The following is a 21,115-nucleotide window of genomic DNA, read 5'->3' on the forward strand; positions in this document are numbered from 1 at the left end:
CAGTTTTCTAGTGGTGTATTGGAGATGAGTCTCATGCACTTTCCTGCCTGGGCTGGCTTTGAACCGTGATCCTCAGAGCTCAGCCTCCTGAGTACTAGGATTACAGGCGTGAACCACAGGAGGCGCCTGGCTAAGAGCAAGTCTTAAATGAGTTTTCACATTTACACCTTTTAGCCTGCAGTGAGTGGGATATTGCTGTTTTTTGAGGTGTCCTCAGTGTGTCTTTCTTATAGTCCTGGTACAGCCAAGTTCATGGGTTTTTTTGTTTTTTGTTTTTTGGGGGTCTGGTCGTGGGGCCTGAACTCTGGGCCTGGGCGCTGTCCCTCAGCTCTTCAGCTCAAGGCTAGTGTTCTACCACTTGAGCCACAGTGCCACTTCTGGATTTTTTTTTCTTTTTGCTTATGTGGTGCTGGGGAATCGAACCCAGGGCCTCATGCATGCAAGGCAAGCGCTCTACCACTGAGACACCTTCCCTGCCCCAGTTCATGGTTTTTTGTTGTTGTTTTGTTGGTGTTTGTTTTTTATTATTCTATTCTCTATAATAAGCACACTGCAGTCATCTACAACGTTCCTGTTCTAGCCAGTGTGCACATTAAAATAAACAAACAAAAGCAAAACTTCTCTGCTTTCGACTCCCAGTTATCATATAACCTGACTGAAAGCAATAGTGATAACAGTGATGTCTAAAAGATGTGTTGATGGTGTGCTGTAAGCTCCCAAAAGGACTTAGGCAGCCTGAATGCTGGACTGTGTTGACATTTACTTTCCTTACTTGGCTTTAAACCCAGCTTCTCACAAAATCTCAGGGAAGGGACTAAATGTAGAAAAGTTCTTCGCCACACAGTAACATGAATAATCTCCACTTCAGCTTCTGATAGACTCTTCATTCCCATCTGAAATCTCATAGACTTTACCCCTCGCATTTCTATAAATATTCTAGCCATTCGAGCTCCCACCAGAATCATTTATTAAACTCTCTATATAACACTCAAAGGCTTCCCTTCCCTTCCCTTCCCTTCCCTTTCCCTTCCCTTTCGTTTCCCTTTCCTTTCCCCTTCCCTTCCCTTTTCCCTTCCCTTCTCTTCCCTTTTCCCTTCACTCCCCTCCCCTCCTTTCCCTTTCCTTCCCTATCCTTCTCTTTCCTTCCTTCCTTCCTTCCTTCCTTCCTTCCTTCCTTCCTTCCTTCCTTCCTTCCTTCCTTCCTTCCTTCCTTCCTTCCTTCCTTCTTCCTTCCTTCCTTCCTTTCTCTCTCTTTATTTTATTTTACTTATAAGGGTAATATACAGAGAGGGTACAGTTGCATAAGTAAGGTAATGAATACATTTCTTGTTGAACATTGTTATCCTTCCCCTGATTCTTTTTCCCCAAGTTATTAGGTTCATTTCCAACATGGTGTCTTGTGAGTATCACTGTTGTATTTGTTCACCCTTCATCCTTTTTCTTACTATTTTGTTATTCCCCTTTCCTTCAGATAGCCATATATACAAGACACAGGGTAACAAAATAAAAAACAGTGACAGGGGATTAACCAAAGGGGGAAAAACAACAAAGGCAAAAAGAAATAACTTCACAGAGCACATTTAAAGAAAAAAAATTCACCAAAAAACCCTTTTGACTTCAGCAGTTTTTGTTTGCTTTCATTACATGCCTCTTCTCCATTTTGTCAGGATAACCTGGTTTTGTTATAAATCTTCATAATCCAAATTTTAATGTGCCAATAGTTAAGTCCTATTTTCAGTGAGGATTATTGATGGCATTTATCCACATGGTTCTGCTGTTAGCTAAATGAAGCCCACAGTGGTTTGCAAAGAATTTTCTTTTTAAAGAAACATGCTAATATTTTTAACTGAAAAATAATCCATTATAAATATTTAGATTTTGGCTTCTTTTTAAAAGGAAGATAGTTAATTTCGATCCATACTCTCATCTAGAAGCAAATCTGTTCCTGAATACTGAGTACTACTGCTCACTGGGCAAGTATTTTCTAATATTCCTTACACCCTATCACTCCATCATTGCTCAATAACGCCCTTACTGTCATACTCATACTACATTCTTCCACCTAGTTCTCTTTTATCATTTAAATAATTTCCTTCTATCTTTTGGAAGTTTAAGTTCCTAAGCCTTACCTTTAATTCATTTATACTAGACCAAACAATGTCATAAATCTGAAACACAAAAATGGATTAAACCTGCTGTTAGTTATCTCTCTTTTATGAGCAAAGAGAGGAAACTAATCCAGATGAATCTGAATCTACAAATTTTCTGAAAGTAAAAATACAGGAAAATGAAAGGGAAGGAAAGAAAACATTTGAGTTACCAGGTAACTTAGCAAAATACCAATTTTATTTTATCTGATACCTGTAAAGCTCAAATATCACCTGAACATTTTTGGAAATGTTGAATTATTGGGAAGTATAGCAAGGAGAAATCATCTATTCAATTCATTTCTCTTTACAGCTTTTTAAAAAATTTTCCAGACCTGAGGACTGAAATCAAGGCCTTGCACTTGTCAGGCCAGAGCTCTTCCACTGAGCTAAATCCTCAAACTCTCAATTAATTTCTCTACTTCCATGATCTGTGTGTGTGTGTGTGTGTGTGTGTGTGTGTGTGTGTGTGTGTGTGTGTGTGTGTTTGTGTGTGTGTGTATGAGTATGAGTATCTGGGTATATTTAAAAAGTGACTCATATCACAAGCACAAGAATATGGCAAAGTTGTCCAGTGCCTTTGATAGCTTGTTGATCTTTTCACTGACTTTGTAACTAGGCTTTTAGGAAACACTGCTGCTTTCAAATGAATAAATAAGGACTAAATGATCTTTTGTTACCTGGTAACTCAAAAGGAGACTTAAGGGGAAACTTTTATATTATATATATATATATATATATACATACACATAATTATATATACATATATATATATGTCAGCCCAAATCCAAGTAAAATGCAGAGAGAAAATAGCAGATGTATTTAAGAAATAGCTCATGTAAAGTATCTCTAAATAGCAAATGAGTATTAATTTTAATCAAGTATTATGTTGTATCGTCAGGTCAGGAGGCAAATGCTTAATCACATTATATAACATTTCAATTAATCATTTGCTGCCCTACCCATTCAGTTACTAAAGATTTTTTAAATTACTTTTGGTTTTCCTTTGCTAGGGATCACCTTGCGCATGCTAGGCAAGCATTCTTCTACTAAGCTATATCCCCAGCTCACAATTTTTTAATGGCATCTATATGATCAAGACTTGTTGAGAAAATTACTGTCTACCATTGGACCATTTCAGTTTCCTAACAAACATGGGCTACCCTGTGTCTGAGAAATCTCCATAATTTAGATAAATGCTAGTTGCTTATTGTAATTATATGTTGAAAGATTAAATTTTAGTTTTATTTGTAATTTTTCTTCACCAAAGTTATAATTAATCTATTTTAGAAATGTATTTCTAAGAAAATGATATTTCTAGTTATTTTTTTTCCTTAGAGGCAACTTTCTAAGTGTTTGGCTATGTCTTTGCAAAGGGTTCCCCTGGAACTGAATACAATTTAGTCTTGGTAACCTTATACTGCAGTTTTGGAATCTGAATAAATGGTATGGTTTTAAAAGAATCCAGATAAACAAGGCATAGTATATAATGTTTCTCAAGGCTGATGGACTTGTCAATTGTGTTTAAAGGTGGCCATTAAAGAAAAAATAAAATTTTCTTCTAGAAAAGGTCATTTGAATTTGAATTCTAAGGCAATTGAGCTTGGGATTTCCAGCAATTAACACCAAATATGTCGGCTCCAAATTAGAAGATATTTTTCAGCCTAAAAAATGAGATCTTATTAAAGAATTTCTTAATTTCATTAAGAAATTAAGGTTTTTTGTTTTTTGTTTTTCCGGTCATGGGCCCTGGGTGCTGTCACTGAGCTCTTCAGCTCACTTGAGCCACAACACCACTTCCAGCTTTTTCGGCTTATGTGGTGCTGAAAAATTAAACCCAGGGCCTCATGAATGCAAGGCAAGCATTCTACCACCAAGCCACCTTCCCAGCCCAAGAAATGAAGTTTTTGTAATTTATTGTGAAATGTTTAAGAGTGACTATAAGTTGAATAGAACATTGTTGATGACTTAATTTCCATTTAAATATGATGAGTGAAAAGTTAGAGGTGTTAAGTAGTTACTTGTTTAGTTTTAGATGGGTCCAGCATGGATTAGCTGCCTTCCAATCTTTGATATTGACCCCTTCCCACTCCAGGGCCAATACTTCCAAGTGTGAAAATCCAATAACACATATTTAAGACACTTAGAACCTGGCTGAAAAAAGACAGCATTCAAACATATTAGGGTTTATTAGGTTCTGTGCTGTTTTTTGATATAGTATTAAGTACTCTCAATACCACCCAAATAAGCCAACAGGTAGTGTCTCATACCTGTGATCCTAGCTGCTCAATAGGCTGAGATCTGAGGATTGGGTTTCAAAAACAGCCCTGACAGAAAAACTGTTTGAAGCCAGCTTGGGCAGGAAATTATACCACTCTTATCTTCAACTAAACAGCTAAAAGCAGAAAGTGTAGCTGTGGCTCAATTGGTAGAGCACTAGTTTTGAGCAAAGAAGCTAAAGGACAGTGCCCAGACCCTGAGTTCAAGTCCCAGTATTGGTGTATATGTGCATGTGCCCATGCGTGTGCATGCACACACACACACACACACACACACAAACACATACACATTCACATTCCTGCTATTGATACAAAGAAAAAAAAGATAGCGTGGTTCCTTAGAGTGCTAGACATTCCAGTAGTTGCCCTCTCCATGGATAGTAAAATATCTTGCAATCAAGGTTGCCCATCCTTCCTTCTCATTTTGTCTTTCAGAGGAGATGCTCTGCCCCTTTCAACTATTTAGCCACAGACTTCTCTCAATGTGTGCTCACGCTTCCTGTTACTGTTAATAGAAGTTACACATGTGTGCTCACCAGGATGAGAAAGCCTTTATCCCATGTCGGGCAAAGGCCCGTGATCCTGAATCTCTTTCTGAACTTCAGGCCTGAAGAGAGCAGTGCAGGGATTGCCACCTTCTCACTATATTAGCTTCTTCAATTTCCTTTTAATTGGAGCTTGCAACCAGAGTCTTGTAACTTTAGTGAGGAGGGGGAAGGCAGATGAACACTATAAATTAAGATCTGGATGCTTTCCAGGAAACAGACAGTTTAAAGAACATCTTTAAAAAAAAGAAAAGAAAAACCCACATTTGTGGCTATTGAGAAATCACATACAGATACCTAATGAGTCCATACTTACTTCTGAGCTTCTGCACTTGCAACCTACACTGCTGAGAAAGGAAGTGAAGTATTCTCCCACCTCAGGTGTAAGCTCCCTGATTTAATGTACAGGACAGATAATTATTAGAACACTCAAAATCCTATACCAGTGGCACAAAACCTTCAAAGACAGTATCTTCCCGTGTTCAGGACATTAATTTCTCCCAAGAACTCTTTTTAAATGTATAAGACTTCAATTTATGCTTAAGAAGTAGTAAACTCGAGCAGTTTGACAGCCATTCATACTTAATTCTGCGCATTAAACCAACAGCATTCTTTTCCACAAACATCCATTGTTAGGACAATGGTCTCAGACAGAATTTATGAGAAATGGAATTATGTTACCAAGGAGATAGCATTTACTATAATGAAGAGTAGATCCTAGAAAATGGCCCCTTTTACAGCAGCTCAGAGCAGAGCCACAAAAGCAATTGATTGGTCTTGGCATTTAGTCTTATATCAGCTGTGTCATCCATAGCTTCAGGAGTGAGAACACTAATCTAAAGTGACATTTCTGTTCTGGCGGGCTTTTCTGCTCTGATGAAAGCAATTACTTCATTCCTAAATGATAATTTGCTGGAGTTTCAACCACTTTAATTGATAATTTTTTTTGTTCTGAGTTCAATTGTGAAGTGATTAGCTGATTTGGTAAATAGAAATTTAAGGTGTGAAATATACAAGTTGCTCCAAGGTAAAGTGTTATTTGTTGGGCGGAGAGATATTACTTGATAAAGCTGCCATTTTTTTCATTATTATGGAACTGCCAGTTGTGTAGTTTAAAGTTCTAGAGGGAAAATGAAGAACAAAAACTCTGATTCATGAAGGGTTTGGGGCAGACACCAAAGTATACAATGAATAGTTTGGTCTTGCTGTGGTTCGTTCACAGGTTATTTGAATCAAGGTGAACACTAGTTAAGTAGAACTATGCAGACCACTGAGTTTCTTTGCTCCCATTCCAATGGCTCATTCTGGAACTAAATCCTCTTATTTAAAGTGCTAATAATAAAAATTCTCATTGGCTAAAAACAATTAATTTAATTATTACATTCAAACATACACAAGACATTTTCTGAAGATGGGAGGGAGGCATTCAACAGAATGGTTTTAACTACTTTTTTGATCTATATTATCATAAATCAAATAGGTCATGATTATTCAATCAGAATATATCTTAGCTTAAAACTTGTAAATATACATCTTAACTTTTGATACTTTATCATATGTTACCAGTTGCAGATTTTTTGGATACGTTATAAAAGCAATCAATCTGATATTTTCTTACATGTGGAAAAATAATGGTCATTTCACATGTTAAATGAGAAAAATAAAGCAAGAATGAAGGTCAAACTGATTTAACACATCAAACAGTCTTTGTCAGCCAAGCTTAATACATCCTGAGTTTGTGGAACAAATGAAATTTTGCTGCTATGTTACACTTTGCTTCCAAACAACCATTACAACTGGTTTTATATATTGTGTGCGCATCAGACCATCAAACAGTGCATCTTTACTGACGTGTTGCTGTAGTGATGATCTACAGCAGCAATCTGCCATTTATATAAGGGCAAAATGTGCATCTATATTTAGTTGTGAAATTGGCCTATTATACTCTTGATGTTTACAGAGGCTAACATAAATTAATGATGACAGCTATGAGCAGTGCATTAGTTAAGCAGCAGAGTTCTTACCTTGAACTTGAAGGTTCCAGTTTTATCCAGCATTCACTATCCAGATTTCTTCATGTGTTACACAAAGATTTCTGAAATTATTACCTCTTCTTGGAGAGCATTAAAAGATTTCAACCTGTGAGCTTTTATTGTCCATGACCCTACCATATAATAGTTGTTTATGGATCCCTGAACTATATTCCTTTGTAAGGAAGATGATATTTACAATCATGTTAAAATAAAAGTCCTGATAAAATGTTTATTCTTGTCTTTGCAGCAGACTGATTTGATTGACTTTGAACTTCATGTGATATCAGTTTGGAGTGGGCTGTTTTACTAAAAGTAAAGGAAGGGCAAGCTTGTTTATAGAATTGTTACTGTGACTTTTCTTTGGGAAGCCTCCTCATTCAGCTCGTGTCAGAGCAAGTGTAGGTACTGGAGTAACTATAGATTTCACAGTTAACTCTGACCAGAGATCTGACAAGTATGCAGGTGTTCAAAGGTTCATGAGTTAAAATGCTGAAGCCTTTGATGAATTTTTGATGGCTGCATTTTTAATACAGGTCGACCTTCTTCCTTTGAGGCTGCATGCCAGATTAATTGATAAATAGTAGAAGTCTGTAGTGCTGGGTTCTCCTAAGCAAAACAAGTAGGAAAATCCATAAAAACCTGCCTGTCTGGTTCCTTAGAAGTACTTTAAAAAGGTAAATTTTAAAACCATTTTGAGCATATCTCTTATTTTACCTATAGTTGGATAGCCAAAATCTGCCATCTTCTGTGATAAAGACCAGATAGTATATTCTAAAAGTTTATAGAAAGGTATCATACTGAGACTTAGAGGAAGAATTTTTTACTTACATATATTGTGTTTTTTTAATTGATGATAGCATAGTGAAAGCTGTTCTACAAATATAATTATTTTAAAAATTGATTAAAAACATGGTTGTGAAGAAATCATTGGAGAAGATAAAGCATTTGTTATCTTTATTCTATCTTCTGTAGATGTCCCAACTATATCATTTCTGTAATTATAGACATTTCTGTGAAGTTGGAAACCAAAGTAATCAATTTCGCAAAGCTAAATTTCATCAACCTCAAAGGATAAGTTTATTTCTTTTAAAGTTAATGAGTACTCAAATCTGAAGTTAAATTTTCTCCACTATAGACAAGTGACCAATAAATTATCAACACCTTCTAGTTCCATGGGAAAATCACAGAGATCGCAAATCCTGGTCAAGTCTCATGACACTGGCAGTTCCCTTTATATTAAGATTTGTCTTTGGCCATTATATTTTCTGGTTCTGACTTAAGCAGGATTGCACACTGTGGCCTGGCCCTCAGTGTGCAGACTGAGGACCCAGACACAATCAAACGTTTTCTTTCTAAGTACCACATATCCTGATGAGCTCTCCATGGTCCTGGATTTGGGGTTTTGCCTACTTTGAAATATGTGACCTTTGAAAGATATTTTGAGAAATCAACTTCTTTCTAAGAATACAATGTGATCTTTTTTTTGTTGTTGTTGCCCAAATGTTTTCTTTTTAAAAGTAAGTTTTTATTGTGAAAATACTGTACCGAGGGGTTACAGTTACATTAGCAAGGTAATGAGTACATTTCTTATCAAGCATTGTTGCCTCCTCCTTTGTTTTTCCCCTACCATCCCTTCTCTCCCACCTCCTCAACTACACTCTCCCAACCCCCCTGCCTAAATTGTAAAGTTCGTTTTTCGACTTAGCATCTTGTACATCTCATTGTTGCAATGGGTCAACCTGTATCCCTATTTAAACAATGAACACTATTGCCATTTAAAATTCCTCTATAGATATTTTCACAATCACCTTGAATAATTATTTCTCTTAACATCTGTTTACTTATTTATTTTTATATATAAAGAAAATATCCTTTGCTTCAACTGAAGGCCATTATTTTCTGGGATAATGTTCTAACACTGCTTCTTTACTGTCCTGTACAGAAAATAATTCCATTAATTAAACACATGCAGATATTTAGATGACTAATTGAGCAAACTTGTGATATACAGTGAATAAACCATAGGAATAATGATTATGTTAGGAGAGAACCTTAGTATCTCAGTCATAAGGGAATTTTGTTTCAGTAAAGTACACAATATACTGTGTTAGGGAATAGGGATCCTGTTAATGAAAAAGATAGTATATTATGAATGAGACTTGTGGATTAAGAATAGAACTAGCAGGCTGGGAAGGTGGCTCAGTAGTACAGAGTTTGCCTTGCATGCATGAGGCTCTGGGTTCATTCCTCAGCACCCCATAAGCAGAAAAAGTGGCATTGTGGCTCAATTGGTGGAGTGCTAGCCTTGATCTGAAGAGCTAAGGGATAGCTCCCAGGCCCAGACTTCAGGCCCCACAACCGACAAAAAAAAGAAAAGAAAAGAAAAGAGAATAGAACTAGCACCATGAACTGAGCTTAGGTGTTCATTAACCATGTCATGTATATGTCAGGCTGCATTATAAGCATTTCAACAAAAAGTCATTATTTTATTTGTAAAAAATCTTAATGAAGGGGGAACAGTGTTAGCATATTTCACAGACAAGAAAAACTGAGGCAATAGCAGTTAACACCTTACTCGGCTTTACACAATCAGGCAGCAATAGAGCCAGGGTTTATAAAAGGCAGTCTGGCTCTACATTCCATGTCCTTATAAGATGGAATTCTAGGTAAAAGGTAATGACCCTTTTGGTTTGGACCCCTTATGAGAATATGAAAATCATTTACTATCTCCCCTTGACACACACACACACACACACACACACACACACACACACACACTTCTGTATATGCTACCCAAAGGAGGAAAAATATTAGTGGATATAAGTGAATGATGACTTTTTTGTTGATCTATGCCTGAGATGATTATTGTTGTTGAAGATGATAATGTAGTCATCAAAAAGAGTTGATATTTGTTCAGTATCTGCTAGAGATTAAAAAAACTTTTTTTTCTGCTCTTTTGAGTCTAGATGGAAAAACATAGAGCATGGGGAAGTGTAGATCAAATTACTTGTGGATGGATCCAAAATTTAATTATATTTTAGATTGTAGAGACTGGCACTATAACCTTTTATTCATGTACAAAATGTCCATTCCTTTAGTATTCCACATATATGGCCAGGGTTTTTTTGTTTGTTTGTTTAGAACAAAATACACAAACACAAAGTTTACCTTAGGCTTTAATGTAGTCCTTAATTCCATTTGAAAATTGCTTATAACTTAGTCCCTACTTCACAAAAGCAAGCAAAAGATTAATCCACAAACTTTGTTATTGCCTTAAGGTCTTTAGCTTCATCTAGTATACTAGCATCTCCACTGCCTTTATAATCTATTGACTGTATTTTATGTGTTACCCTCATTATTAATTATTACTTATTACAGACATAGTGATGTTGTTCTAAAAGTCTCCTGAACTATGGCATTTGCATAATGAAGAGATATGAGAGTCATAGAAACCTTTTATTACTAGTAAGGGGATGTAGTGGGAGTTAGAGATAGAGATGGGGGGGGAGACAGGAGGTGGAGAAGAAAACAAGGACATGAAGTGCCACACATAAAATGAGTCCTGATTGCTCTTTAGAGAAGCACGATGTTTAGACAACACATCCATGTCTGTTTACTGCTCTTCTTGGAGTATATCACAACTCTCTGTCCTTTGGAGCCTGCTCAGTTAATTTCCGTCATCACTCAAGAAGCAGAATGTTTTTTTTTTTCTTACTAAAATTAAGCTATGTGTTTTTAAAATTTTGTTGTCTTTACCTGATGCACAACAACATAAAAGAGATAAGTATTACTAGGAAATTGTATAATCATGTTCCACACATGTATTTGTTGCATAATGGCTTAAATCAGGATAAATATATCTATTTTTCAAACATTTATAATTTTTTGATGAATACTTTCAAAATCATTTCTTCTAAGTTTCTCAAAATGTATACTCATTGATGCTATAGTACAACAGACGATGAAATAGTACCTCTTGATTCTAACTAACCATAAGTTAGTGGCCATTGGTCAACACTCATTTTTTCTCTCCCCCTTTACTGTCTCTGGCCCTCCTGAGGATTAATTTTTTTTTATTGTGAAAATACTGTACAGAGGGGTTACAATTACATGGGCACTTTTTTCTCTTAGTTTATTGACAAGCCCATGCATTAATATCAATTTCAGAATGATAGCTTAATCATCCACTTTGCTTGAGTTGCATAGAGAAATTTCTAGACTAAGTATTAGAAATATTAATTAGATAATGAATTCATTTGTGATCATTTGGGTGATAGGTGGAAAGGAAAAATTAGACATAACATCCATGTAAAACTACCTTGAAAACTGGCTTTCCAAATTATTACCAGTTATAAAATTAATCCATGATCCCAATCATAAAGTGATCCATGTTTGAATATGATTGTTTGGCTTATGTAATATAAAAAGTTGAGTTAACATAAAATTAGAAAATGTCATATAACAATTCATATTTTTGTTTTCTCCAGAAATTGCAACTTGGGATATCTGGAATAGCAAATGAGCTTTCCTAGGGCAGTGGTCAGTTAGAACTATGTCTCCCTTGCCTTTGCTGGGTTACTGACCTCTTATGTCCCCATGGACCCTTCTGTATTGTGACATTCCCCACAGTAATCTTCAAGGCGTTTGCAACTGCTGCTCTAGAGCTCCATCATAGTCACTTACTGAACTAAAAACTGAATATAAGTTTAGCTTATCCTCTGCAATAGCTTTTGATTGCAGGATTACACATAAAAGCAAAGCACTGCTGGGCACCGGTGGCTTACGCCTATAATCCTAGCTACTTAGGAGGCTGAGAGCTGAGGATCATAGTTCAAGGCCAGCCTGGGCAGGCAAGTCTGTGAGACTCTTATCTCCAATTAACCACCAGGAAAAAAAGCAAAGCACTAAGCTTGAACAACTGCACTTTCCTCTGTGGATAAATGATGGAGAAAACATGTCAAAACACGGTATTCCTTTGACACAGCCAACCTAGTTGTGGTTACATAAATTGCGCTCATTGTCTAAACGAAGACCTAAGGTGGTTTTTTTAAAATCATAGATGTTAACTGGACCCTGGTCACATATACTCTGTTGGATTTTAAGATGATTCTCACTTTGCTTACATGGTTTTTATTGTCAAATCTGAGCATTTGTAGAATCAAATAAATAGTAGCTAAGATATTAAGAAATGAATGACATCATATGCCCTTTCCATGTAAATTGGTGATGTTGTTGCCTTAGGTTATCATTTGAGACTGACTCTGAAAGTGATAGCATTTTTTTGTCTAGGTTTGAGATAAATGTGGTTAGCTAATATAGAAACTATTATTACTAGAATGCACGTGATATCTTGATTGTGATGTTAACCCACAAATCTGGTTAGAGCATCATGGCATTTCTCAAATAACACAGATATAAAGACAAATATTGTGTTTGTGTTGCATGCAGTTTGCACAGTGAACAATGTCAGATACTAGGATAAAGTGGGGCATATTTTTCTCCATAGTGTCTTCATAGAGAACAGTCACGCTTTACATTATTCTGACCTATTCTTCCAGACTTCCTGTGTTCTTCATTCCTGGTGTGTGTGTGTGTGTGTGTGTGTGTGTGTGTGTGTGTGTGTGTGTGTGTGTGTGCGTGCGTGCGTGTGTGTGTGCATGCCTGTACTGCTGTTTAAACTCCTAGCTTGGTCTGGGCACTGTCCTATAGCTTTTTTATTCAAGGGTGGTTCTCTACCACTTGAGCCACAGCTTCACTTCCAACATTTTGGTAGTTAATTGGAGATACAAGTGTCATGGCCATTCCTGATTTAAACCCTGAGTAAGGTCTCAGTTTCCTGAGCAGCCAGGATTACAGGCATGAGCCAACAATACCAAGCTTCTTTTATTTTATAATGGGAACACATAGATTTAAAAGGCCTTCAGAGTTTAATAGTGTGGATAGTTAATGATTATTTTACTGATAACTCAGTACTGTCAATATTAGTCATTTACTTATCATTGGGTTCTGAATCTGAATGCATTTCTCATCAGACACAAAACAGACAGAGCAATTCAGAGGAATTGTCTCATCAGATGTTCACACACACCCTCAGTTGTGCCAGATTCTGCCCTCAGCAATGTGAGCTAACTTCAAACAGAAATGCACATGAATAGTTAAAGGAAAACGCTGGATTCTACCTGTTGTCTCTTCTGTGAAGTAATATGTCTATAATGCTTATAAATTTTAATAACCTAGACAAGAGTTTTTATCTTTCAACACAAATTTTAAGTTATCCCAAAGTTTGACTTTTTTGGCAATGTATTCTTTAGTATCATAAAGAATCTATCTACAAATACATGTCTACTAATCAGGAGTTACAGTATTATCAGTATTATTACAGTATTATCAACATCAGCACTATTTTGAAGTTGCATTTAAATCAAGATGTTTTGTTTTCTTCACCTGACTGAAGGTGTCATGATCCTAACAGAAAGATGGAAACACATCAGCATGATATTTGTTGATTCTGTCATAGTGAATTGTGTTCGTGTTTACCTTTGTTCCCCAAGACAGTAATTAAAATAAAAATTTCAAAATGTTTCCTTTTGATGGCTTAAGATCCCCTGGTGACAAGAGTTGAATGAACCAAATCATTAACTTGAGAATAGTTATATGAGCCACACACTCAGTCTTTTCAATTTCTTACAGCAAATCACATCAAGCCTCACCTCTAAACGTCATGTCTCAGAAACAATGGATGTAACTCCATATGTGTGTTTAGGTTTGTTACGAAACAAGAGCTAACAAAACACAATTTTTACTCCTTGAACTTGAATTTCTGATAAGCCAGAAAAGTGCCATTGTCTGGCCCTTCATGTTTGAAATTTGTTTTTTTGGTAGCTTTTGGGTGGGATAGGGAGGGAAAAGAAAAGCCAAGACTTAAACCACTTTCTGTCCAATGACAAAACCCTATATTCTAAACAACTTCCCTACTCCCTTGATTTCAGTTTACAAGCATTGAGAAAGGAGAAATCTCGAGATGCTGCTCGCTCCCGGCGGGGAAAAGAAAATTTTGAGTTCTACGAATTGGCCAAGTTGTTGCCGCTTCCTGCAGCCATTACCAGCCAGCTTGATAAAGCATCCATCATCCGACTTACAATTAGCTATCTGAAAATGAGGGACTTTGCTAACCAAGGAGACCCTCCGTGGAACTTGCGCATGGAAGGCCCTCCACCTAACACCTCAGTAAAAGGTAAGTCTTAGGCCACTGTTTGATTTGGAATATGGTGGTCTGTAGATGTCTATATGATGAAATGTTTACCAACATCCTTTCTTCTTTTCCTGCATATCAAATCCTTTAAAGGGATACAAATGTGGAAATCTGAACTCTGCATGAGAAAGACACCATGTGAAGGTGAAATAAACCTCTTCTATTTCTCTTTTATTGTCAAATAGTCTATCAGCCTAAGTATTCTATTACTTTATAAATAAGAAGCTTCAGAGAGAGGGGAATTAAATGGTTTTCCCAGCTAAAGTCTTCTGGGTTTTTATTTATGTGATGTTATTAATGTATCAGATTCTTCTTGGTGGGTGGAGTTTGAGATTATTGGCTAAAAGGTGGAGCTGATAAGTTATGCTTTATGTAACCAAAGAGAGGAAGCGAGCAGAGTCCAACTGGAGCAGGCATTTGAGTTAATGATTTTAATGACCACAAAATCAATGCATTAATGTTTTGTGTTTCTCTATAGAAATATTGCTTAAAAGTTAAGAGTATAAATATGTATTTGTTCTTTAAATCTTTAATGCATTTACTGCATTTAGATGAGAGGTCTAGTTTTGTGATATTTAAGATATTTTCTTGTGCATTTCTGAAACTCCTGGTAAATTATACCACTTTTAGCATTTAAATATGCAAGTATATATTTATTGATGCATACATGATGCTGGCCTTTAACTCCCTATCTTTAAGACCTCAAGGCATCTGATTTAAAGGAGCTGCTAGATTCTTATGTCCCAGCCTTGTATCTAAACCCTTGATGAACATGGAATAAAATTGACATTTGGGGCAGCTGCAAGTAATCTCTTTGGGGGATTTGATTCTCTAGTTATATGATGGCACCCTACAGCTTCCTCTGGAAGAGGCCCTGTAGCCTCAGCTGTTATAGGAAAGGGTTCTTGAAGTGAGATATAAAATTTTATAAGATATTCATTGAGTTACAGAGATCAAAGTAGTGGTTATTTACAAATGCATGCTATAAGCTATGATCACATGTACATCTCTGTGTGTATGTGTGTGAATCTGTTATAGATTGAACATCTCTAATCCAAAAATTCTGAATCTGAATCAGATACTTTTGAACCTTTTGAGTACCGACATAATGCCACAACTTGAAGCTTTGTTTCAAATATATAATTATTAAAAATATCATATAATATTACCTTGAGGCTACATATATATATATATATATATATATATATATTTGGCATTTATGAAACATGAATGAATTTCATGTTTAGACTTCATTCTTATTTCTAAGATATCATTTGTTCCAAAATCTGAAGAAAAGTTTGAAATATGAAACACTTTGGATCCAACATTTCAAATAAGGGATATTCAATCTATAATTATTTATGGATTGTGTTATGCTTGTGTTATGGGGAAAATTAAAATTAAATTAAAATTAAAGTAATCATTGATAAATATTTTTGCTGAAAGACCATGTAGTAAATATTGTAGTCTTTGGTATGTACTCTCCCATTGTAGCATGAAATCAGACATAGACACTATGCTAATGAGTGAAGGTGCCCAGGTTCGAATAAAATTGTATTTCTAAAACAGCAGCTTCCAGGTGGCCCACAGGCCATAGTTTAAAATCCATTTCTCTGGAACTTATGCTATTCAAAGTTTGAGGAGAACACACAACTGGAGTACCTCTCACAAGTAGGATGTCAGTATATGGTAGCTCATGACCAGTAAATGAAGCTCTCTTTCTGATGTCATTGAACATCCCTTCTACTCTTGAGAATACAAGTAGTAACTTGGCAGTGCAGTACTGAGAATGTATTAATGAATGTTCTTGATACTGAAGTACTATCTCCCAAACTAAAGGTATGAATAAAATTGTAATAAGTACTTCCATTTTTAAGAGTTTGGGATGAATAGTCCTTTTTATATGAAAACCAAAGTAGAAAAATATGATGTTTCTTGTCCTTCCATTCTACCTAGTTTGATAGTCCAGCTTATGTTTAGAATTATAACTTTTATGAATGCCTCATTTTTCATATAAGAGATGTGACCTTATAATTGTTAACAGATATAAGACAAGAATCTGGTTTTCTTGTGTTCCTAATGCTCTGTCTCTCACATACCATTTCTATAAATGATACTTGTTTTGTATTGCCACCATAAAATATTGCAAGGGAGAGTTTTCTCAGTTTTTGACTATGACTAATTAATTTATATTTTGTGGCTTCCAGTTAGCTCAACTGTATAACTAATATCATGGAGTTAAAATGTGGTCTCTGTTCTATGGTTGTTACAGTCTATGGAATGTATGCAGCTGTCCCTAAGAGAAATAGGAAGGTTTTGATAGGCATTTAGAAGCCTAAAATGACATAGAAATTCTTACAATTAAAAAGAAAATTCCCACTAGATAATAGCAGAGCATCTAAGTTCATACAGGTATATTACTTTTTCTCAGCAAATAAGACAGTAAGCTAGCACTAACTCCAAGCCCAATGCATCCATCCTGTTTTTCTAAATCTCAGAAATTCCTAGCATGCAGTGGGCACTTTCTGTAAGCTGCTTCTGCTGCAAGAATATATGTACAATTTATTGCTCTACTTGACTTCTTTAATGCAAAACTGCTACTCATTCTGATCAAACATTCATGAAACAACAACATCAAAAGAAATTCATTTTAATTTATTAAGGTCTTCTGTGTTGTGCCCTTGAAGAAGTTCATATGGATAAACAAGCTTATATAAATAGCCTGCAGCATCCTGGGAAGTGCAGTTCATAATCCAACAATAAAAACGAGAGACATTATATTCAGTGCCTCTCTGAACAGTCTCTTGAATAAACCTACAGGCATTTGGAAATTCATATGAAAAGTATTTACACCATGTAGGCAACATTTTTAATGTGATGAGTCGATCATGTTAATAATTAAATTTCAAAGCTCAAATTCAAATTTGTCCCACACAACTCTATAGAAGTTTAATCATTTAAATTTACTGCCTCAGAAAGGTCTTTCATTCTGCCCTGCATTCATTGCATCTTTTCTTAACAGTCTATAAAGGTTGATGAGTTTGTTTTGTGATGCCTGTTGTAAAATACAGATTATTACAAGTTATGCTTGCCGAGAGAACGCTCAGGTGACAGTGTGTAATATGTCCCGAGTCAATTACTTCATGGAAATGATATGTTAAGCAATTGGAAGGTAGCAGATTTTTTTCTATTATTTTAAAAATATCTGTATTGTTATAATACAGATCAAATCTACAATGAACATTATGCATTATTCAAGAAATGACCAGGCATTCTCAGCAGTGTTTCAGCTAAATAACTGATGATTGTAACCTTTAAAGAAATCTCATTGTGGTGGCTGTTGGTAAATCACTTCTCCATTCATAGTAATCTCTATTTAGAGTCTATCTAGAAACCATTACATCTTTTATTAATCTTAAAAGCAATAGCTGCTGATTTGACATTTACTAAAACTAGATAAATTTTCTGTCTGTCTAATATCAGAGACTTCAGCCAATTTTTGAAGTATGCAACTCTATTAATCCAGGAATATTTACCATTGTGAGTCTTAAGTTTTATTTTGATTTTAGTTGCAGCTTTTAAACAACCAATTTTTGCATGTGACAGCCAAAGATGCTAAAACAGGTAAAATATAAGATACTCCTAGTTCTTGGGAAAGAATAATTGAAAAATATGCAAAACAACTGGTAATTAAACCTATCTGTGTTAGGGAGGAACTTTACCATTTAAACACAATTTCTATTCACTGTTTAGGTCTCTTTTGTGAATTAAATTTTAGTGTTTCTTAGAGGAAAGACTTACTGGTCTTTGTTAAGCAACATGTTATCTATCACTTAGCCAGAGACTAGCTTCATATTTAAGCACTGAAGCTTCCATAGTTGCATTTAAAGTAGACATGTAGGGTAACAAAGCATAGGTTATCCTACAGAGTGACACAAAATTACTACTGTAATGGTGATCCCCAAAGCATAGATAGCATTTCATAAACTGGACTTCATTTCACTGGAAAGATGATGGAAGAGATTCTAACACTGATTTAGTGATAGGATTTCTTGGTCTAAACAGCTCCAAGGTCCTCTACCTCCTGTTCTGGCATTTTACTGTGTACTCAAATACATTTCTACCAAGTGACATTTATGCTTGGGGCAAGTGTCATATGCCTCCTTACTAAACAATCTGAGAGCTAAAAGTTCTTAGATTTAATACATGGCTGAGTGCATTCTGCTCATAGCACTCCTTTTTTCTTTTTACACAAGCTAAAGGTAGAGCCAAGACTGAACCCTTAGCTTCCTGTAGGGCTAGGAGAATAGGTTTAAAAATGGAAACTTGGTTCTTGCTTGGCTCTTCTTCATACCTTCATCATCCTCAGAAGCCTGAGAGATGGTCTTTTCTGATCTGTACTCTGTACTTCCCTTTGATTCAATCCAGAGCTGGTGGTGCCACCAAGTAGAAACTGAATCCTGCAAAGCCAGATTACCAGTTTTTATTGCTGTTTGTTTTGGTAGCAATTTCCAACTCTTACCAACATCTGGAAATTTGGATATTAATTGCCTAGAAGCATACCTGCTTCTAGAAGCATACCTGCTTCTAGGATGGCTTTTTAGTTACATGGTATAATCCACTTATGAATTTCCAGTGAGGCTATTGCTTCTGAGGAGAGTTCATGTAAGGAGCAATCTTTCAGTTTGTTGTCTATCATGTTAGGACAAAAAATGTTTACATCCCCACACTTCCCCAGCATCATTTTCTATGACACTTGTGGGAAGTATCAATATTGTAGAATTTATCTCTGAGACTCTTAATCCTATGCACTTTCATACTTTATCCATGAAAACCTTTATTACCGATGAAGGTGGTTATAGCCATTGAATGATCATCCAGTTCCACATAAAAAATACATTTACATTACCAGTTTCTTGTTACTATACTCTGCCACTATTACAACTATTGATCACTATTGTTCCCAAGTGCCTCTGTTATAAATGACCATCCCAAATTACCCTCAACTCCAAACACAGAAAGAATATTTTTAAGCATTGTTTGTGACTGAGAGATACACAAATATGCAGATGTATTTATTAGCTATTATTGGACAACAACCAGTCACAATGTCTTAAGCTGGTCGTCAGAACTGGAACAGTGTTCAATTTCTGTCCACCTTGCTTGAGTCAGAGAAGTTGTAGGAACACAACCAAGGGCCATGGGCTGCAACATACACTGTATCTCTTTTGGAAGAAACTCTAAAGATACATGGTGAATGGCATGGGTATAGGATAAAAAAAAAATCTCATTATTAACTTCATCAGGGGAACTGCTTGAATTCTATTTTCATCTGTAAGGCTTTTTTTCTTTGCCCAAAAGAAGTAGAAATAACAGCATGGACACAGGAGTATGCACATATCATTTTGCATCCTATATTAAGATTCATCAGTCTAGCCCTCTCTCCAGTATAACTCACTTTTCTCTCCTAATACTAAGCCTTGTAAACCATATATGTATGTCTTTGTATGTGCTAGCATCTGACGGCAATGTCCTTTGCTTCTATAGAAGCTGAAAGATAACACTATTTTTCCACAAATTTCAAGGCTGACATTTCTGTAACAAAAGACATGTCCACAAAAGAAAAGTATATCCAATTTATCTAATCAAAGTTTTATAGGACATAGAAGCCTTCAGAAATGAAGTCATATACACAAGGAAAACTGTATTTTTATGCTGATGTTCAATGAAAAATTGACAACCCTGTAGAAACGTGGCTAGACAAATGGTGGTTATCATATGGTAATAAACTGAGGGGGTTGGCTGGCCAACTGGCTTTTCAGATTCTTCTCAGCTGTCTATGCAGCTTTCCATGTCTTAGGCATGGGGTAGGATATCTATCTCATAGGGTCTTTAGGCTCATGTAGGAGCAGGGAGAAAGTCAGAGAATGGCATGCCTGGGTTCCACGGCTTGCTCTAGGGGGAAAGGAGTTCTAGTTTCTTTAATCCTCTTGGGAAAGAGAGAGAGAAGGACTGAAGAAAGTCAGACAGCATATCTTCCTTTTGAGGGTATTCTAGCCTCCTTCAGTTCAAAGTACTCCATATGTCATACCCATACATTTGGGTATCATGTTCTGAGCTCTGATGTCTTCTTTTGAGTTTATTGAACTCCCGTTTGACTCTCAGATCCCTACGCAGATGCCATGCTCTCATGGAAACTTTCTGTCCTTCCTAGAGCATTAGTCATTTCTTTCTCTAAGGTATTGTCAACTTATAATTTTTTTCTTTACATTTTATCTCTGATTTACAGTATGAGCTAACTGAAGGGACAGTCTAGGTCATCTTATTCATTTTCATTTCTCTAGAATTTTTTTTATAGAACCTGTGAGAGTAAGGTTAGAACCAAATTTTTTAATTGAATTGTATAAGATTGATTTGTACCCAGGATTTCTATTTTCAGACTTAAATAGTGCTGATAAAAGATATCTATAGGTTTGTCTGCAAAGAGAACAAAGCTAGGAAGCAGTAAAAGGAGAATAAAAACAAAGAGCAATGATAGGCACAGTGTGAAAACAAAAGCGAAGTAAATAATGTAGGAATAAAGAGTTAAGAGAAATGATGGTCCCAGGGATGAGCTGTCAGACCTTGCCCTGTCGCTTTTTTTCTGTGATGCAGAGGAGTTGAAGAAGTTGAAAACCAGTCTCATGAAACCCATGATTATCTTGCATTTCTCAATTCAAATCTGATTTTCAACAAATATCTAATTATCTGCTCTAGTAAATCCTCTGTCTTGGAAGGTTTTATATTTCCTAGAACTAAAAGTGAAATTAATAAATAATGGTATGACAGATTTTAAGAAAATTCATGTTCCATGTGACCT

At 35.8% G+C, this 21,115-nt stretch overlaps 1 protein-coding gene across 7 annotated transcripts in view; it reads left to right on the forward strand.

Moving 5' to 3' along the window:
* Positions 1-21,115, forward strand: part of Npas3 (neuronal PAS domain protein 3) — an 884,724-nt gene that overhangs the window by 255,258 nt on the left and 608,351 nt on the right. For 6 of the 7 annotated variants that reach the window (XM_042677875.1, XM_042677876.1, XM_042677877.1 and 3 more), the window contains one exon: positions 13,994-14,238. In XM_042677875.1, the coding sequence (XP_042533809.1) occupies positions 13,994-14,238 (245 nt within the window). Of the gene's footprint in view, positions 1-13,993; positions 14,239-14,349; positions 14,401-21,115 lie in introns of all 7 variants that reach the window. The other variant, XM_042677878.1, reaches the window with a different exon arrangement.

This window comes from Dipodomys spectabilis, unplaced genomic scaffold (genome assembly GCF_019054845.1).
Source record: "Dipodomys spectabilis isolate Male_0828 unplaced genomic scaffold, ASM1905484v1 ptg000042l, whole genome shotgun sequence".
NCBI lineage: Eukaryota > Metazoa > Chordata > Mammalia > Rodentia > Heteromyidae > Dipodomys > Dipodomys spectabilis.